The sequence below is a fragment of the Rattus norvegicus genome, chromosome 2, assembly GCF_021556685.1.
Source record: "Rattus norvegicus strain SHRSP/BbbUtx chromosome 2, alternate assembly SHRSP_T2T, whole genome shotgun sequence".
Classification (NCBI taxonomy): Eukaryota; Metazoa; Chordata; class Mammalia; order Rodentia; family Muridae; genus Rattus; species Rattus norvegicus.
In genome coordinates this window covers 112,338,216-112,357,787 of record NC_141535.1, presented here as the reverse complement: position 1 = coordinate 112,357,787, position 19,572 = coordinate 112,338,216, and the positions used below count along the sequence as shown (strand labels likewise).

The window sequence follows — 19,572 nt, the reverse complement described above, 5'->3', positions numbered from 1 at the left end:
ACCAGTCCTGGGGAGGCTCCCAGATGATGTCATGGGATATGAGACTCCAGACACATAGTCTGGGACTAACTCTGATTGACAACGCTGTCTGGGTACCAGAAGGAAGTTGAACCCCACACAAGTGCCCGGAAGTACACAAGGCAACATTGAGGGGATAAAAAAAAAAAAAAACAACCAAGAGTTATCATAGGCTTACTGCTTCAATTTGGAGCTCTGAGTACTTGTGCATTTATAATCCCCCTTGAACACCCCCGGCCACTAATTTACACTAACGTAGTCCTAAAGCCTAAAATGCTATATATAATTCACAAAAAGTTATACAACTGATAACAGAATGCTTTAACCTGAACATTCTCTGGGGATTATCAGATCAGAGACTGCTAGGGCTGGAATTCTTCTCAGGAATTTTAATTTCATCACAGCTGCAGCTTCATTCAAATTAACTGAAGCAGCAACAGAAGCCGCAGCCCTGCCCCCAATTAGAGATGAGGAAGCTGGGCCTTGTAAAACCCACCACACACTAACAAAAACAGACCCGGCAAGGCAACCTTTTTCTTCAGAAAAGGGCACTGTGTAATTAATCTTTTCTCTCTGAGTTCAGAACACGAACATTTCCCCCACAGAGAGGCCTTATTTTGACTTGTTCCCAGGGTGCTTAGAAACCTTCCCCCAAGCAGCTTTACCATTGAAATTGTTTCTTGTGTTAAAATCCAATTTATTTTCCCTGAATGGCAAAGGCGAGATGAGGATCTGGAGCCGAAGTAAAAAAACGCTTTATCCAAGCGCAGGATGTTTTCACCATTGACAAAGGAAGAACCAGCTTTGACTCCTTACTTTCCAATAACCTCACCTTCTCCTTACAAGCACTGGGCAGTGTGGGTGACTTTCCACCCCACTCTGTTTTATCAATGCATTTTATATAGATTGATTCATCAACCCATAGAGATCAAGATGACGCTCTGTGACATCTGCTCTCTCCTGGGTATAACTGTCTGAACACACCGTCAATAAAAACTTCCTAACCTTTCCAACACTGATAGACATGTGTGTGCATGTATGAGATACCTGTAGGGGAAGTTCAAGCCTATTTATTTACTTATGTATATATTTACTTACTTACTTACCTACTGACTTATTTTGAGGAACAGAGTCACTGTGTAACCCTGCCTGTCCTGAAATTCCATACGTAGATTGAGCTGGCTTTGAACTCACAGAGTCCTGCCTCTGCTTCCTGATTGCTGGGAATAAAGGCACACAGGCCATCATACCCACTTAAACCTACAGTTTTTAAAGCTAAGAAATCCTCGAAAAATTCATAAAAATCTGTAAATATTTCCAAAAGCTCTGTAGCGTGAAAATTTCCACTTTTAGTTGTACAGTTCAGGGCTGGGGATAAGGTTCAGTGGCAGAATGTTCAAGGCTTTCCATCCAATCCCAGACGTGCAAATAAATAAAAACTATGGTTCGGTAGATGTTCTTTTGGTTGTTTTGTTTGCTTGCTTGTTTGAGACAAGGTCTCACTATGTAGACCAGGCGAGCTTCCAATTCAACGAGATCCATCTCCCTCTGCCTCCCAAGTGCTGGCTTTAAAGGTATGTACTACCACAACCCAGATTACTTCATTTGAGGCAGATTTTTTGAGATTTATTTTCCATGTATCCCAAGTTGTCCCTGCATGTGCTGTATATCAAGGATGACTTAGAGTGTGGATGACCTGTATATCTAAGGATGATCTTCCTCTCTTTCTTCTGAATGCTTGGATTACAGATGTGCACTGCTGTACTTGGTGTGTGTTCTGAGTGTTTGGGTTTTTAAGAAGTATATTCACAGTACTATATAACTATCACATGACCTAATTTTAAGACATTTATATCCCCATGCCCATCTACTTGGCGTCTGATGCTACCTACTCTCCCCAGACCTTAGCAATCACCACAAAACTTTCTTTCTGTTGCTGTGTATTTACCTATTAAAGATATTTCATAAAAATAACATGTGGCCTCTCGTGCCTGGCTTCCTTCAGGTAGCCCAGTACCTACATGATTCATCCATATTTTAGTGCATACGGTTTCATTGCTTTTCATAGTTTATCAATACTAGCCCATCATTAAGATAGACAGTGGTGGAGAAGGATACCTGATGTGTCTCTCTGGCCTTCACGGGTGCACACGCATGCTCATGTAATGCACACCTTGATCAGTTATTGGACATTGCCTGGTTTCCCCTTTCCATCTATGTCAACTATGACCACTCATGTGCAAATTTTGAATAGATGCATTTTTTTTGTATATACTACAGAAAATTTCTGGCTTATACAGAACTCTATGTCTAACCTCTGAGGAACTACCAAACTGTTTCCAAATGACACTGTACGATTTGCATTCACAACAGCAAAGCATGAGGGTCCCACTGTTCATACACTCTTGGCAATGCCTGATGTTACTTTAGCCATCCTAGAGGGGGTGGGGCTGCATCTCAAGGTGGCTTTCACTTGGTTTTTCCCAATGGCAAGTGATATTGGGCATTTTTTATGTATGTATTTACTAGTCATCTCCATATCTCTATGAAGTTAAATGTCTGTTTAGGTATAAAATGTTTGATATATATATATTCTTTCCTTCCTTTTTCTTACCCACTAAGAATGTACTTGCAGAAAGAACTGCAGCAGTGTTTCCTTTCTCGTCTACAATTGTCTCAAAGGTCATAAAGACGGTTATGCAATGGGCTGTTTTCACTAAGAACAAACAAGAAAGTACTACCAGAATCCCTGGACTTCTGCATAAGCAGATGCGATAGATACCTGCTGGCCCCTTAGGTCTGTTTCCCTCATCCTTAAGACAGGGATGACCCCTATGGAGTTGCGTTAGAGATAAGCAGAGAATACATACAGACCATCCATGTGAGACTCCTCAGTAATTACTGATATTATAAAAGTAAATCAATAAAAGTTGCAGAGTATTTCTAGTGTTTCTCACTCACGCACCTCATGCACAGGTGGTCTCATTTGAACATTGGTTTGGGTGCTTTAATGAGAAAAGGTGGTTTACCTCTGTTGAGCATTTTGTGACGCAGCTTACATATAAATACACCGTGTGACATTCGAAGACTCCAGGATAGCTTTTTTGTTCATCCATTTGAGATGTGTGCTCATGGAATGGCACTGTTCACACTAGTAGGAGATCACACTAGTTAAGTAGGAAGGGCTACTCCTACTAGTGTGAACAGCGCCATTCCATGAGTAGGTTCCAGACTGAACAAAAAGGACAAAAGGCTCATTTGCCTCCCTCTGATGCCTGACTGGGAATTCAGGTGACCAGCCATCACAGCACTGCTGTCATGCCTTCCCTGCCATGATGGGTGGGACCTTCAAGCTGTGAGCCAGAAATAAATCAGCTCTTCCCCAAGCTGCTTGTCAGATACTTTTCACACAGACAAGGAAAATAACTAAAAGATGCCAAGCCTGCTCTCTACCCCTAATCCTGTTAACCCCTGATGTTCCCTAGAAACAATCACAGAAGAGAAGAAGCAGAACTTACGCTCTGGCTTTAACTGTTCAAGGATGGAGCTCTCCCCTCTGCACATGGTTCTGAAAAAAACACAAAGGCACAGTTATCAAGGTCCCCACACAGGTAAAGGCACAGTTATGGAGATTCCTAATAACCAAGTCTGATACCAATACCTGTGGAAATGATCCTAACCCAAGCAGAAACAGGTACTTTCATGAGAAAGTTCTATTCTCATTTTTCTCATTTTCAAAAGTTGAAACCATAATAATAGGCATTTTTTTGTAATGTTACTAAAAAAAAAAAGGTAGTTATCTTGAGGTGAGCCAATAGAAGAGTTACAAAATTGATACCAGGTTTTAGGAAGAGAGATGGGCTCTGAATGAACTTCCCCTTAGAAAACCTTGTGCTGGGGAATGATAAATTTAGGAGTCTTCACAGATAAGAGCACTTATGCAGTCATCCTGCTTTCTGGGGTGAAAAGGGCAAACTCTTGGCAGAGCACCCGAGATAGAGCAAACTATTATACTGGGTTATTTCCATGGAGTCAGCAAAAACCTGGACAGGAGAAAAATCAAGGTTTCAATAACTGGCTCTGTGGATGATCTTTTTGTTTCTCAAGCTGTTAAATATTGATGACTCTAATGGACAAGCAAGGGGCCCTGAGGCCAGCCATCCCTGATGGCTCTCTCATGGTTACAGGGGAGAGGGAGAGACATTTTCTTTGGTGGTGTGCCACCAATATGCTCACACTTCCACAAATCGCCTCTCATGAACACACCTGTAAACAACACTAATGGAATTCACAGGTTCACAAAAGAAAGAGAAAGGAAAAAGCAAAGCAGAAGAGAAACTAGGTTGGCCTGAGAGAGGACAAAGAAGACAATGGGGGGATGGGAAGGTATAGATATGATCAAATTATTAGAGGAGTGTAAGAAAAATGTCATAACACATTATTATTTATAATATTAGGAAGTGCTCATAAAACTTTAAAATTAAAACTGAAAATATTAGATCTGGGTGATAATAAAAATGTATTTAAAAAAGAAAACCAAAAACTTTTTGTTCCATTTGCCTGCTGTATAAAAGTAATTAACAATACGACTATGCCTGGGAAGGCTGACAGCCTTCAAATAGATGTTTTTCATAATGAAAGGTGTGATGGTTTGCCCAGGGAATGGCACAATTAGAAGGTGTGGCCTTGTTGGAGGAAGTGTGTCACTGGGGAGTAGGGGTGGGCTTGGAGACCCTCCTTCTAGCTGCCTGAGGATGCTCAGTCTGTTCCTGGATTCCTTCAGTGTAGAACTCAGCTCCTCCTGCACCATGCCTGCCTGGATGCTGCCATGTTCCCACCTTGATGATAATGGACTGAACCTCTGAACCTGTAAGCCAGCCCCAGTTAAATACTGTCCTTTATAAAACTTGCATTGGTCATCATATCTGTTCTACCACGGTAACTAAGACAAAAAGTCATAGTTTGGGTTGCTGAACAATGGCCAAATATGTATTTCATTCAGCTGGTTCAAAAAAAAAATCAAGAAACAGTCATAGGAAATAATCACAACAATATTCCAAAAGTAATATTTGAATTGCCAAGAAAGCAGATAGAGTACAAGAGTACAAACATCAAACATCACAAAGTAACACAGTTATGTCCTAAATTAGACAACATCAGAGATGAACCCATCTTCAAATATGTAGACCCAAGGCTGTCATTGTAACCAGATGAATTTCCCCCCAGGTAACAGCATCAGCCCTAATATTTACTTAAAATACTGGCAGATACACAGGCACAAGTTGGAAGTCAGTGGGAGAAAGAAACCAACTGCTGGGCATGGTGGCTCATGCCTTTAATCCCATACAGGAAGACCTGGGTCCATTCCCAGCACTGCAAACCAGGCAGGTGGCACACACATATAATCACGGCACTTGGGAGGTAAAGACAAGAAATCACAAGTTCAGAGTCAGCCTCAGCTGCATAGGGAGTTCCAAGATAGCCTGGCCATATGAGACTTAGCATCAAACGCCACCTCAATCGCACCCAAGGGCACCCTCAAACTGTCATCAGCAGCAGCTGGGGACCTTTGAAGCCAAGCAAGGCACATGCCACCCTCCACCCAAGTGTGACCAAGGCCCTGAACCCTTCTATGTGTGGTCCACATAAAGTCTCATTCTGTCCCCTCCTCGACCCCCAAAAGGGATGATTAGAAAAGTGTGAAACATAAAGAAAACATCCAGGTTGTCATCTCTGCTCTGTCTAACCGAATGCACTCAAACCGTATCTGCGTCGTGTTAGCACTTACTTCTCCTGCTTTACTCTTCTCTACCTACTGAAAAGAATAAAGGGATTCATGGTACAGAGATATTTCTCATTAAATGATGTATTAAAATGAATATAAAAGATGCAGGAGCTGGGCATTCAGGAGGCAGAGGCAGAGGCAGGGGTGTCTCTGAACTTCAAGGCCAGCCTGGTCTAGATAGTGAGATGGAGAGCAGGAGGGAAGGAGGAAAGGGGAGGGGAGGAGAAGAGACAGACAGGAGACAGATACAGAGCGACTAATATTTTGGTGCTGTTGCACTTGACAGAGCCACCAGGTATAACTGTGACATTTGAATCTCATCACCTAGTACAGGTGAGGTTTAAAAGCACGATACAGAGCAAACTTGCAAAAACATGGCCGCTCCCTTCTTGAAGCTCAGTGTACCTGTAGTTGAAGTGCATTATTGCCTGTAGGGCATTTCCCCCGCCTGTGGAAATGTCTCCTTCGAATCCCGGCAGCAGTGGTATCACGATGTACACTCGATATCTCTGGCCTTCCCTGCAGAAGAAAGTCACAAACAAATAAAACCAAGTGCCAGCTACACACCACCATCCAAGCAGACCACGGGCTTTCGATTCAAAGACACTGCTTCAAAGACAGCCTCCTCCACTCAGCCCGGGTGGCTCTCAGATCCCAGCTATCACCGTGGAGCACCATGCTGAATGATAAACTTAATTTGGCAGTAAAGAGGGAATTGTGTCTGCTTCCTCCTCTACATTCCTTTGCAGGACAGAAGGCAGTTTAAAATAAGTCTTGCTGATCTCATGGGAGAGGGCGTAGGAAGTGGCGTAGATCAAACTTTAGAAAAGGGTGTTACCACAATGAGACTGTGTGCATATGTATAATTTTAAATCAGATTTTATTTAAATACATGTAACCGTAGTGTAGATATATATATATATATATATATATATATATATATATATATATATATATATATATATATAAAGTTACAGTCACAGAGTTTGGCAAATTGGAGGCATTTGATTCATGACTGTGGGGTTCCCAGTGCCTATGTCTTAGAATCAAATGTACACATAGAATTCAGTGTGTTTTCCAAAACAAGATCATCATTGTTTAGGAACGTTAAAGTTCCAGCCACAGAAGTTACCAGGGATTCTTCAAGAATTCCGAGTGACTAGTGTAAATTTTTATTTCATTTTTTAAACATTTATGCATGGGTATGTGTGTGTGTGTATGTGTGTGTGTGTGTATGTGTTTGTGAGTGTGTATGTGTATGTGTTTGTGTGTATGTGTATGTGTTTGTATGTGTGTATGTGTGTATGTGTGTGTATATGTGTGTGTGTGTGTGTGTGTGTGTGTGTGTGTGAAAACAACTTGTGAGAATCACCTTTCTCTTTCTACCATGTGAAGCCTGGGAATTGAACTCAGAATATCAGTCTTGGCAGCAAGCCTCTTTATTGTTTGGTCCATCTCAGTGGCCCTTATTTAAAAAGGATCATTACTGTGTGTGGAGCATGGGCACACATGCTACAGCCCATGTATGGAGTTCAGAGAACAGCTTTATGGTTCTCTCATTCCACTATTTTTTTCTTTTTTTATTGGATATTTTCTTTATCTACATTTCAAATGTTATCCCTTTTCCCCTTCCCATCTGCCCACCCCCTACCTCCATAAGGGTGCTCCCCACCCACCCACCCACTCCCTCCTGCCTCCCTGTCCTGGCATTCCCCTACACAGGGACATCAAGCCTCCCATCGATGCCCAACAAGGCCACCCTCTGCTACATATGCGGCTAGAGCCATGGGTCACCCATGTGTGCTCTTCGGTGGTGGTTTCTACGTGGATTCTTGAGATTGAACTTAGGTCACTAGACATGTGTGACAAGCACCTTTACCTACAGAGCAAGTCCTAGCTAGCATTCGTTTTAAAATCCCCAGCACATGAAACACTTTAAAAGGCCAACTTTTAAAGGAAAATTAAACTACTAAATGGCAGCTTTTTAAAAAAAATATTTATTCCATGTCTATGAGCACACTGTCGCTGTCTTCAGACACTACAGAAGAAGGCATTGGATGCCCATTACACATGGTTGTGAGCCACCATGTGGTTGCTGGGATTTGAACTCAGGACCTCTGAAAGAGCCATCAGTGCTCTTAACCACTGATGCTCTTAACCATCTCTCCAGCTCCTTAACGGCAGCTTTAACAATAGAAAAGGCGGGGCTGGGGATTTAGCTCAGTGGTAGAGCGCTTACCTAGGAAGCGCAAGGCCCTGGGTTCGGTCCCCAGCTCCGAAAAAAAGAACCAAAAAAAAAAAAAAAAAAAAAAAAAAAACAATAGAAAAGGCAGCTCTTTCTCTTGATGTATATTCAGAAACCCAGAATACAATGCTGTGATAGACACATGTAGCCTTTTGATACCGAGGCAAGACATTGTTATTGACTAAGGATAAGCTGGAGAATGGTAAAGTAGAGTTAGGGAAAGCCCCCTCATAATGCTTTGTTTGAGTGTGCCATTTCTCACCAGGCTGTCTGTATAGCTATCCTTGGCCACAGGTTGGATAGTCCACTAGGCAGCATGTACTGTGCGAACTATTAAAGCCTCTGAAGAAGAGAAAGCTCGGGATGGACTCTGCCTACCTTACAGTGCACAAACACAGTTGGCTTGAGCACATGGCTAATTCTCGCTACTGGCTAATTCTCAAGTGTTATTCCGTTTAAACCTTTTACAATACAGAACTTGTCTTCAAAGTGGGAGGAGTGAGGCTAAGGAATGAGGCGTTCGAGGGAGACTGCTGCAATGTCAGGGATTACTCACTAGATGGCAAACATAGTTTGAGTTGGGAAGAATACAGAGAAAATGTGAGCAGCCTTGGTTACTGCCTTGGTTGGGAGAGAAGGCAGTCTTTCAATGGTAAACAGGACACAGGAGAAGAACAGGAAGCCCTGAGTTATTTTCCCACAGTCCACATTTAAAAGGCCAGACAAACACAAGGGGACACTTAGGAACACATACTACTTTTCTAGACAAAAGCATATTCCAGTGAGAATCATTCCAGAGATACCCACGGTACCCCACCTGTGTGTTAATGCAGCATGGCAGCTCAGCTCCTAGCCCAGAATGGAAATCACCTCTAGTCACCTTCCTCAGTGGAGCTGCTTGACTCTGCAGTCAGATCGGGTCACGCTTCCCTCTTTCCCAGACCATGGCTAAGAAGTTGACCCATAGGCTCTGTGTCTTGTTCATTCGTGACAAGCCCACAGCCTGGGCTGAGGGATGACCTGGTCCCACACACGGGGTGGATGTTCACATAGCTTTCTATTTTGAGCAGCCTTTGATAGAGAACCCACGCTACAAGTGTGCACCATTGGCTGAGAGGGCGGGGTGGAGTCAGATTGGAAGACCATGAAGAATAGGTCAAGCTACACTTGATTTTTTTTCTTAATAACATTTCATTTGAACATTTCATTATGGTAAATGCGTGAAATATAAAATTGGGCATTTTGTCCATTGTAAGAGTCTACACCATTAATTATGGTTCTAATTTTATTCGATCCTTCCCTATGCAAAGCTTTTCATCATCACGAATAGAAATCCCCTTACCTCTACTCCTTCACCTCTCACCCCCAACCGCCCACCCCCTAGAATCCCTGGTGACTTCTACTTTATCTGGACTTTGCACAAATGTGGAATCGCATATTCGTCCTTTTTGATCTGACTTGTTTTCCGTAGCACACTGCCCTCAGGGTCCCCCCACGTTGTGACATGCTCCAGAGTTCCTTCAGCTTTGTGATTGCATACACTTCCGTGTTGTATGTACACATTCATCTGCTAGTGCACTGTTGGGTTGCCTTTGCCTTGTGGATGCTGGGAATAAAGCTGCCATCAGTATCTCATTATTAGGCAGGGTGTGGTGCTACACACCCTTAATCCTAGCCCTCAAAGGCAGGCCCACGTGTGGGAGTTCTAGGCCAGCTAGGACAACATAGTAAGACCCACCTTCAAAAAACACTCACAAACACCAAAACAAACACAAAGGTCAGTCACGCACTGTGTGTTCATCTGCACATTGTGTCAGTCAAACTGGTTTTCAGCTCTCTGTGGGACACTCATTAATGGAAATAATGGGTCATACGGTTATTCTATGTTTAGTTCTCTGAGGAACCAACAAATAAATCATACTTTCCAGTGTGTAACAGTGTCAAATCTGAGAGGATTATACAGAGGAAACAACAAAACTTCTCCACTCCTTTTGTCCCCACCTTTGTTTCCTTCCCCAAGGAGACATCTTTCACTGAGTGAACCCTGTGGACCTGAACACACACACATGTGTGTGTATGTATGTATGTATGTATGTATGTATGTATGTATGTATGTACATGTGTATACACACAACATAAATCACTCCTCAGCACTGTCACTCTTGCAGGCCCAGTCTTGTCAGTCTTGCACACCCAGTGCCTGTGGTGCTTGAGATTTTATAATGCAAAGATGACTTTAAAGTGGAGAGCCTATGTGAGACCATGGGCTTTAAAACCCCTGTGAAGCATCCTTGCAGTCTGTACTCTATAAGACTTAACATCCACACTACCTGGCTTCCTGACTCTCCCACTCCCGTGGAGGCCTTTGGCTGCTTTTGATGTGGTGGTTCTCTTGGATGAAAATTTTAAATATGTACCATAAACTAGCAGAAACGACTTCTATTTCACTACTGTTAAAAAACAGGGTAGCTCTGGAATTTCACCCATAAAGTTGAGGTTGAATAGAAGCCATCAAAGAGAAAACTCTGGGTCTGTATTCCTAGCCCATGGAATTCCAGCTGTTGAGTTTCTCTGGAAACACTTTCCGAGCATCGGCAGTCATGAAGAGAAGGAGTCCCTAACACGCAGAATAACTTGCGTTTCGAAGCAATACGAGAATAGGCAGGCAATGAGCCCTAGACAGACAGTTGCTTTTCCCACTTGAGTACAATACAATCTTAGAAGATTACATCTGTAAGATTCTTGTTAAAATTAGTTTCCTTCAAAAGTCACGAACTTTTATGGCAATGTGACATATATGAGCTAAACAATGTAAATCAACGTTCGAGCCTAGAAAGACAAGTCTTGTTAGAGCCAGTGGAACCACTCGGTAGTGAAATATTTCAGGGAGTGTGCTTAATGTGGCACCAAGCAAAGCAATAAGACAACATGAACGTGGTCAACATGGTCATGATGCCCAGTCAGCATTCTCTTGTGAGCTAACTTCCTCGTTTGGTGCCTGTAACTGTGAAGCAAATATTGCTCCTAGGGTGGCAATGCAGAAAGGAACCAGGGCACAAAGATGTGTACTTTTAGAATGAGGGAGCCAAAGACCCTGATGGCTGAGGCAGTAAGACAGACTAGAGCTGGAGAATGACGTAGGTGAAACTGGTTCATCCCTCCTTTGGGAGTTGTTTGGGTTCTGCCTCTAAGTCAGACTAGGCTCACAGCAGCCTGTAAATCCCGCTCCTGATGGTTCCTCTGCACTCTTGTGGGCTTTTCAGGAGTGTATAAATGTATAAATACACAGAAACACACAGCTTTAGGTCTTGGTAGGCAGTGGTGGCGCACACCTTTAATCCCAGCACTCAGGAGGCAGAGGCAGGCAGATCTGAGGCCAGTTTGGTCTGCACGGTGAATTTCAGGATAGCTAGAACTACACAGAGAAACCCTGTCTCAGAAAACAAAGAAACAAAGTTTGGTTTGTTTGTTTTTTAACTAAAAAGAAAAGAAGACAGAGCTAATGAAAATTGTTCCTCCATCCTAAGCAGAATTCCAGAGGAACTAGAACAGACCCTAGTCTACTTCCTTTTTATTTTATATTATTTTAAAAAAATAGCTTTTATTTGTATGTGTATATGTTTTCGTGTGTGTGTGTGTGTGTGTGTGTGTGTGTGTGTGTGTGTGAATGCACATGTATGTGCCTACATGTGTGTATGGAAGACTCAGATGTCAAACTCAGATGTCACCTTCAGCACCTGTATCACTAACGTAGAGCTTGCCAGTTTTAGGAGGCCAGCCAGTGAACCCAGGGATCCAGCTGTCTGAGGCCCCAGCGCTGCGATCACATTTATCCCGCCACATCCAGCCTTTAGAGAGAGATTATGGGGATTAAACCCAGTCTTCATGCTCGTCCGTCCGGCTACTGCTTTACTGACTGAGCTCTCTCCACCCTATGGATGTGGACTTTCAAAAGAGACCATTTTAAGGCCTTTGGCTGTCATAAAGCTGCTTGCATGTTTCGAAGAAGAATAGCAGCTCCCTCCAGGTAGGTGAAGGCCTCTCTGTCCCCTCCTGATCTTTCTTATGGAGCCCTTTCCTTCTCAGTGCCTCTTCCCTCATGCCTGTGCTCTCGGCTGCATGGAGGGCTGTGAGGAGAAGTGGGATCAGCTCACAGTTGAGTCTGAGGACCTGAAGGAACCCCAAAGGAGCTTCTGTAGCAATGAGCAGTCAGGGTAGGAGGCTCTTCACTGTGAGTGGGGAGGCACTGAGGACACAGACGGGGTAGCATAGCAATGACAAAGGTTGTCAGAAAGGGAGAAATCACATGTGGGGCTCCTTGGCGTGTTTTAGAGAGGAATCTTTAGATTGTGGTGGAATAAGTTCTGCTGGGCTCATTCTGAAGCCTCGCGGGACATAGCCCTTCCCATTTTGTGTTTAGAGAATCTTTTAAGATGTGATGCATCTCTCTGCCCCTGTCTTATTTATAGATGAGGGACTTGGCTGAAATCTACCAGGATGCTAGAAATGTCCACTTGACTCAACCATGATCTAAATGCAAGAGGCCATGTGGGCTGTGACAGACTGCGTTACACCCAAACACAGGAGTCCATTCATTGCTTGTCTTTTAAAAATGACAGGCTTTGACGTATAAGAGGGTTGGGTTACCCAGAACATCTGACTTCAATATTACCCCAGGCTTGCTAACCTCTGCCAAGACATAACCCCAAATGAGACCCTATAAATCATTTACTAAGGCAAATGCTCTTCACCACCCCAGATAGGACACACCTCGGGCTCAACACGATTGCTGGCCCCAGCCTCATGCTCCTTTTCTATCCAGAGGTTGAAATGACCATTTATAAGATTGCTTTGGAATACAATAAAAGCAATAGGATGATCTCAAACAAAGCCTCCCCTGCCAGGATTTGTGGTCATCTGTGTCCTGATGTAACCTCTTCTCCAAACCTTGTCTGGAGATGGGAAGATGGTAGCCTTCTTCCCACAGGGAAACGGCAGAGCCTAAACGTGTCATAGTGAACACGTTTCCCTCCTTGTCTGATAACTGCGGCCCAGACCCTTCAGCACACCGAGTCTACACCAAGCCAGGCATGCCTTCCCACAGCGCAAGATTACAGGATATGAAAATTACAGGAGAGAGATATCCTCTAACCGAAAGAAATTTTATCCACCGAGTAATTACTTTAAGAAGCATAATATTTGTTTGTTTTTAAATGAAATAGCTCTCTTGGCTTTTTTTTTTGAAAGCTTATCAAAAAATGTGTAATTCCTCAGAAACAAGGGAAACTTTGAACTTGGGCATGAAGAGCAGAAGCTAAAGTCCTGGTGACTTGGTTACATTTCATGTTGCTTGACCAAACGCCCAAGAAAAGACTACTTAAGGGAATGACTTACTTTTGCTGATAGTATGAGGGTACCCAGTCCATCATGGTGGGAAGGGCACACAGTCCATCATGGTGGGGAGGGCACACAGTCCATCATGGTGGAGGACATGGTGGCAGGAATCAGACTGTCTCTTTCGTCAGAAAGCAAAATGGACAGGACACAGGGCCAGGCTATAAAACTTCAAGGCCTGTGTTGGGGATTAGCTCACAGGGTAGACTGTTTACCTAGCATGCATAAAGCCCTGGGTTCAATTCTCATCACTGCATAATTCAGCCCTGGAGTCACATGACTGTAATCCCAAGGCTTGAGGGACGGAGAGAAGAAGATCAGAAGTTCAATGTCACCCACGGCTACACAGTGACACCAAGGTTAACCTTGACTACAAGAGACTCAAACAAACAGCACCAGCACAGTAGCTCCTACGAGCAATGGCCCACTTCCTCCGGTGAGCTTCTGCCGTCTAAGAACCCACAACCCAAACATCGTCACCGGTAGGGGTCAACATGCAGACATACGAGCCTATGAGACATTCCACAGTACTGAAGCGCAGCGTCTGAGTTCTGTGTGGGTTGCTTAGTTTCAGCTGCCTCCTCTCTAGGATGAGACGCTTTATGTCCTGCCTCACAAGATGGAAGACTGACTGAAGTAACCCACAAAAACCAGAAAGACTCAAAAATTACCCTCTGATATTTTAATTCGATTAAAAGGAAAGGTAAACCAACTCCCACAAGTTGTCCTCTGATCGCTGCTCAGGTCCTGTGGTATGTACAACACACACACACAAATACACACACACAAACCCATACACACACAAACCCACACACACACAAACCCACACACACACAAACCCACACACACACGCACACACACACAAACACACACACACAAATACACACACACACAAATACACACACACGCACATGCACACACTAAAACTGTTTCAAAAGGGAATATAAAAGTCCAGCAGAAAGGGAAACCCATTACAGTCCTAGTTTGTCACCCAGAGGCAGAGGAAGTGAGTTAGGGGTCAGTGCCTGGGAGCTAAAGGAAAGTTTTTTGTTTTTTTTAAATTAAAAACAAATTAATTTTGTTTCTTTTTAAGCAAGTTTTATTCTACAGTATGTACCTAACAATTTAAAATAGGAATGGTTAGACATTTTTCTAGGAGTCTCTGTTCTAGAACAAAAAAGAGTTGATTTAGCTGTGATGACTCTTTCTACTCTAGTCTGCCCGCAGATGACGGACGGCCCAGGAATGCTATAATAATTTCACATTAACTAGTGCTTTATCACCTAACTGATACCACAGGTGCACACATAATGGCATCCTTCTCTGTTTCTGAAGAAACAGCATTGGAAAAACAAATCGACAGACTGAAGAGGCCTCCTGTCTGTGGATCATATGGCAAGAAAATGCCCTTGGTCCCCAGGGACAGAAAACACCACTGGCTACTGCCCATAGCAGCCATTTAACGTAACTCGCCCAGACTTGTAAGAACCATCATGAAAGGTTAGACAGCGTTTAAAGCTGCATGTTTTAAAGGTGGCTTAGTAAAGGTGAACTTGAATGCAGTTCGGTATTAGCAGACACATGAAGTCAACTGGCTGTTTTCATTGTATAACAAGTTCCTGGTGATAGGCATGTGAGATGCACAATCTCATCGCCTGGCTTTCTACCAGAGCAGGAATGTCAAAATAGGCAGAGACCCAAGATGGCCCCCAGATACCATTATTTTATGACCCATAGTGCTTTAAAATGTTTCTGTCTTGATCAGAACAGTATTATCTTATCCCTTGGGTTACTCAGTTGAGGTGTGAAAGAGATAGCTTGAGACAGAGGGTCATGATTTATTCTGCCCGCCCCACACATCTGAACTGTCAAGGGCACGTTTCAAGTGGGTTGGGAACTGGTTTCAACTCAGACTGGCTCATGGACTGGAGCAAACATGTTCTCTGCAGCAATCCCCCAGATTTCCATCACAGTGGGCTAAGTACAGGGTCACATCACAGAGACCTAGCAGGATCCCATTTCGTGAAGAAGGATGGCTATGGAAAAGGAAGTAAAAGGCTCCAGGGGACTGGGGTGAGACTTCATTCCAAAGCTGAAATAAAACTAAGACTGCCTAGCAGAAAGCGGGATGCAGGGACTCGGAACTACCAGAGGTGGGAGGGACCTGGCTGAGGTCCCATGTTCCTTGGTCAGACCTGGCGGCCTGCTGACACTTGCCTGCATCTGCTTTGTGCTCTAGGCTAGCCCGTGTCCAGTCACTAAACCAGATGTGTCTCGCAAAGGAGATTTACAAAGAAAGACAAAGGCTCAGCCCTTAGGCCCCTGCCCACTGCAGGAGCCTGCGAGACCTCTGCAAAAGTTCTGTCTTCACCATGCCTAACAAGACTAGCCCACCCACAGACTTCAAGCTATCTAGTGAAACCAGAAAGGTAAGGTCAGAGATGGCACTTCTCTTCCGCGTGGTCATGAATCTCTTGAGAATCAGCTCACAGGGCTACTGGGAAATGTGTAATCCGAAAACATCGGAGTTCCTTCCTGCTCTAAAATACTAGAATTTCAGAAATATTCCCATGTTTTAGATGCAAACTGACATGGTAGAGAAAAATGTTCTAGAGCTGAGGTGACAGCTCAGTCAGCAAGGTCCTTGAGCTATAGACATGATGGTCCGGCCTGAGTTCAATCCCCAGAGGTCACGTTTCAAAAAGCTACGTATGATAGCAGAGAATTCTAGCCTGGAGTTGGGAGGTGAGCACAGAAGCATCTGTGGGGCTGAATGGCCACACAGCTCTGTCTACATTGTAAATTCCAGACAGACAGACAGACAGACAGACAGACAGACAGACAGAGAGAGAGAGATTGATTTGAGATTTATTGGGGGGTTGTTTTGAGACAGGGTCTCTTTGCATAGCCCTGGCTATCCTAGAACTCACTATGTAGAACAGGCTAGCCTTGAAATCTGCTTGCATGATGGGATTAAAAGAGTTCACCATGGGCTGGAGAGATGGCTCAGTGGTTAAGAGCACTGACTGCTCTTCCAAAAGTCCTGAGTTCAATTCCCAACAACCACATGGTGGCTCACAAGCATCTATAATGGGATCTGATACCCTCCTTCTGGTGTGTCTGAAGACAGCTACAGTGTACTCATATACATAAAGTAAATAAATAAATCTTTTTTTTAAAAAAAGTGTTCACCACAATGCCTGGCTTGACCTAAACATTTTACTTACACAGTAGTCTTGAATTTTTTAAAGTTCAATGTTTCTCTTGAACATACCTTTTTAACTCGAGGAAGTCCTTTACCTTCCTACTCAGTCTGAAGTACTAACAACATGGTTCACATTCTAAAGCATTTCTTTCTCCCCAAGCATCTGTGGATTATATTTACAAGCCAGGAAACATTTAGTTCATCAAAATTACAGAGACTAGAGCTCAAAGCCATTTGTACCTATTGCTGACAAGTAGCCGGGACAAGTGTGATAGTTAATATTGACTGGAACCTGACAAGGTCTAGAATCCCCTGAGTCAGATTTCTGGGTGTGTCTGGGGGGATTTACCACATTAGCTCAATTAACACGAGATACTCGCTCCTGATGAAGGCAGCGCCATTCCATGGCCCTGGGCTGAGTTAAAACATGGGAAGCAAGTGAGGTATTTATGTTTATGTCGGCTTCCTGGCCTCAGCCAGCCGTCCAACGTGCAATCCACATCCTGCTGTGTTCTCCCCACTGTGCTGGAGAATACCATCACACTCTGAGGTACAGCCACCCTTCCTGTCAGGGATTCTGTCACAGCAACAAGAACAGGAAGTAATAGTAGGAGTCATGTGATCTACTGAACACCTGCAGCTGTTAAGACCCACTTTCACAAGGAATTATGAATTAGAGAGAAGATGTTGATAGCTACCATTAAGATGTCATTTGGTATAAAATCCCCACATATGGTATGAAAAAAGATGGAAAAATGGTTTCATCTCCAAATATGCATAAATGTGGTATTTTTCACTGCATGCACTCAGAGACTTTAATAGTGAGGTATAATGACTCTGTTTGCTTTGCAATTTTTACATAGAGCTCAAATTAGCCACAAAAAAAAAAAAAAACCAACAAACAAAAAAACATTATTCCCAGAGGCCAAAACAATTCAGCTAGGGAAGGAGAGTCTTTTCAAACCACACTGGGTGCATTCAGAGTGGTATGGCCACAGACACATGGGGCCTGTTCCACCTACGTGCTGGGGGAAATCTATAGCCACAACCACACAATGAAGGTGGACTGCTAACTCACGCAAATGCAGAAAGAGCTCAAAGTGAGTCAGAGACACAGATACTTAGAGATAAAACTAAAAAACCCCAGACATTAGGACAGCAGGATATCTTGGTAGGCATGTGTGTGCCTACACATACATGCACAGGCACATGCTTGAGCATACATACACACACACCAAATAAAATGACATTTTTTTAAATGAAATAAAATTCTTAGAAGAAAATAGGCATAAAATGCTATGAGAATAATAACACTCGGTGCCAAGCGGACAACCCGAGTCCAATCCCTGGGACCTACTTGGTAGAAGGGGAGAATTGCCTATCAGAAGCTTTCCTCGAAGCTCCACAGGTACACTGTGGCATGTGAGTGGACACATGTGAGTACACACAGACACACACACATACACATGCACATACACTCTCACACACTCTCTCACACATGTGCACACATGCACATGCAGACACACACACACAGACACACACATGTACACACACAGAGATACACACACAGCAGTACTGATATTATTAAAATAAACATAACAAAACATGTTAAGCCATAGTTAAGCCACGCTAAGCTGTTAAACTGTTACGACTTTGGGTGGACTGCATACTCCATGGATAAGATCAGAATAAACCTGTTGAGAAACAATTCTGTGAGCCAAAGAAATATGACATATGGAAACAAGGGTTTAAATATAACTCGGTGGCAAATTTTTCTGTCTGCTTTGCCTTGTTGATGCAAGCATAGTTCACTATCTGCCATTAAACAAATCAGATCTAAACCTCGTGTGTGGGGAAAGGGCAGGCCAGGGAGCTGACTGTACCCTGGAAAACTCCACATTCCCACCAAGACAGACCGGAAATTTCTCAGACCTGACTCACAAGACGACTTGGACGAGTATACTTTCATCATGAGCTCCTGGGAACCACTTCTACAGAGAAGCCAGAGCAGCTACAGCAGTTTAGCTCAAACTCTGTTCAAAGGCACAGAGCAGGAAGGTAACCTTACCTGTGGGCTTTCAGGATTCTCTGGGCGATAGCATTGCCCACCTTGTTGAACACGACTTTATCATCAGCGCAGCTTATGAAAAATTGGTTCTGTGAAAAAAAAAATAGGACACTTGTGTAAGGCCTTGTTTCTCTGCTGGATGCCCTATACCATATGGAGGCTGAGGGGACAAACACCAAATTTACTATTTAAAAATGGCTCACATGAGTATGCTCGAGGAAACTAAGTGGCTCAGAATATGGGAAGTGCCATGGGGCTCTAGGTCTCATGTGCTTTGTTACATTGTCCAGTGTTTATCACATCGGTCTCAAGTGGAGGGCTACGTGACTTCCCTGACACAGATGTTGAAACTGCATTCTTAGAAGGCCGAGGACATTACCCAACTAGGTTTCCTTCTGATTCTTACCCTGTGCACATGCTTATGATTAAAATGTTTGCACTGGCAAATGTCCTGTCTTAGGCTGAGTTTACTTTTCAATATGGTGCCTGGCCAGGGTCCTGTTCATTCTGCCCAGGTTCTCTGAAGTGTTTCCTAGCACCCACTTTCACCTTGTCTTCTTCCTTTGGGTCTCTCCTCCAGTCTCTAAATTTTTATTTTAAGCAATTTCAAATCTCTTCCAAAGATTTTTTTTCTCCTGTGGAATGTATGTCTATGCATGGTCTATGCACCAGCATACCCGATGTGGGTACACGCATGCTTGTGGGGGTTCCAGGCTGAGCTCAGGGGTCACCCTTCATTTCTCCCTTATTAACTAAGGCAAGGGCTCCCAGCTGAATCCAGAACTGCCCACAGGACGAGTCTAGCAGCCAGTGTCCACTTGCCAAGTGACGGCAGGCTTCTGCACTCAGCCAGCATG

General features: G+C 43.6%; 1 protein-coding gene across 4 annotated transcripts in view; it reads right to left on the bottom strand.

Annotated features, from left to right (window-relative positions):
- Pld1 (phospholipase D1) overlaps positions 1 to 19,572 on the bottom strand; it is a 206,309-nt gene that overhangs the window by 24,395 nt on the left and 162,342 nt on the right. For all 4 annotated transcript variants that reach the window (XM_087616305.1, XM_087616307.1, NM_001399082.1 and 1 more), the window contains 3 exon segments: positions 18,716 to 18,804; positions 6,209 to 6,322; positions 3,537 to 3,586 (listed from right to left, as the gene is read on the bottom strand). In XM_087616305.1, the coding sequence (XP_087472431.1) occupies positions 3,537 to 3,586; positions 6,209 to 6,322; positions 18,716 to 18,804 (253 nt within the window).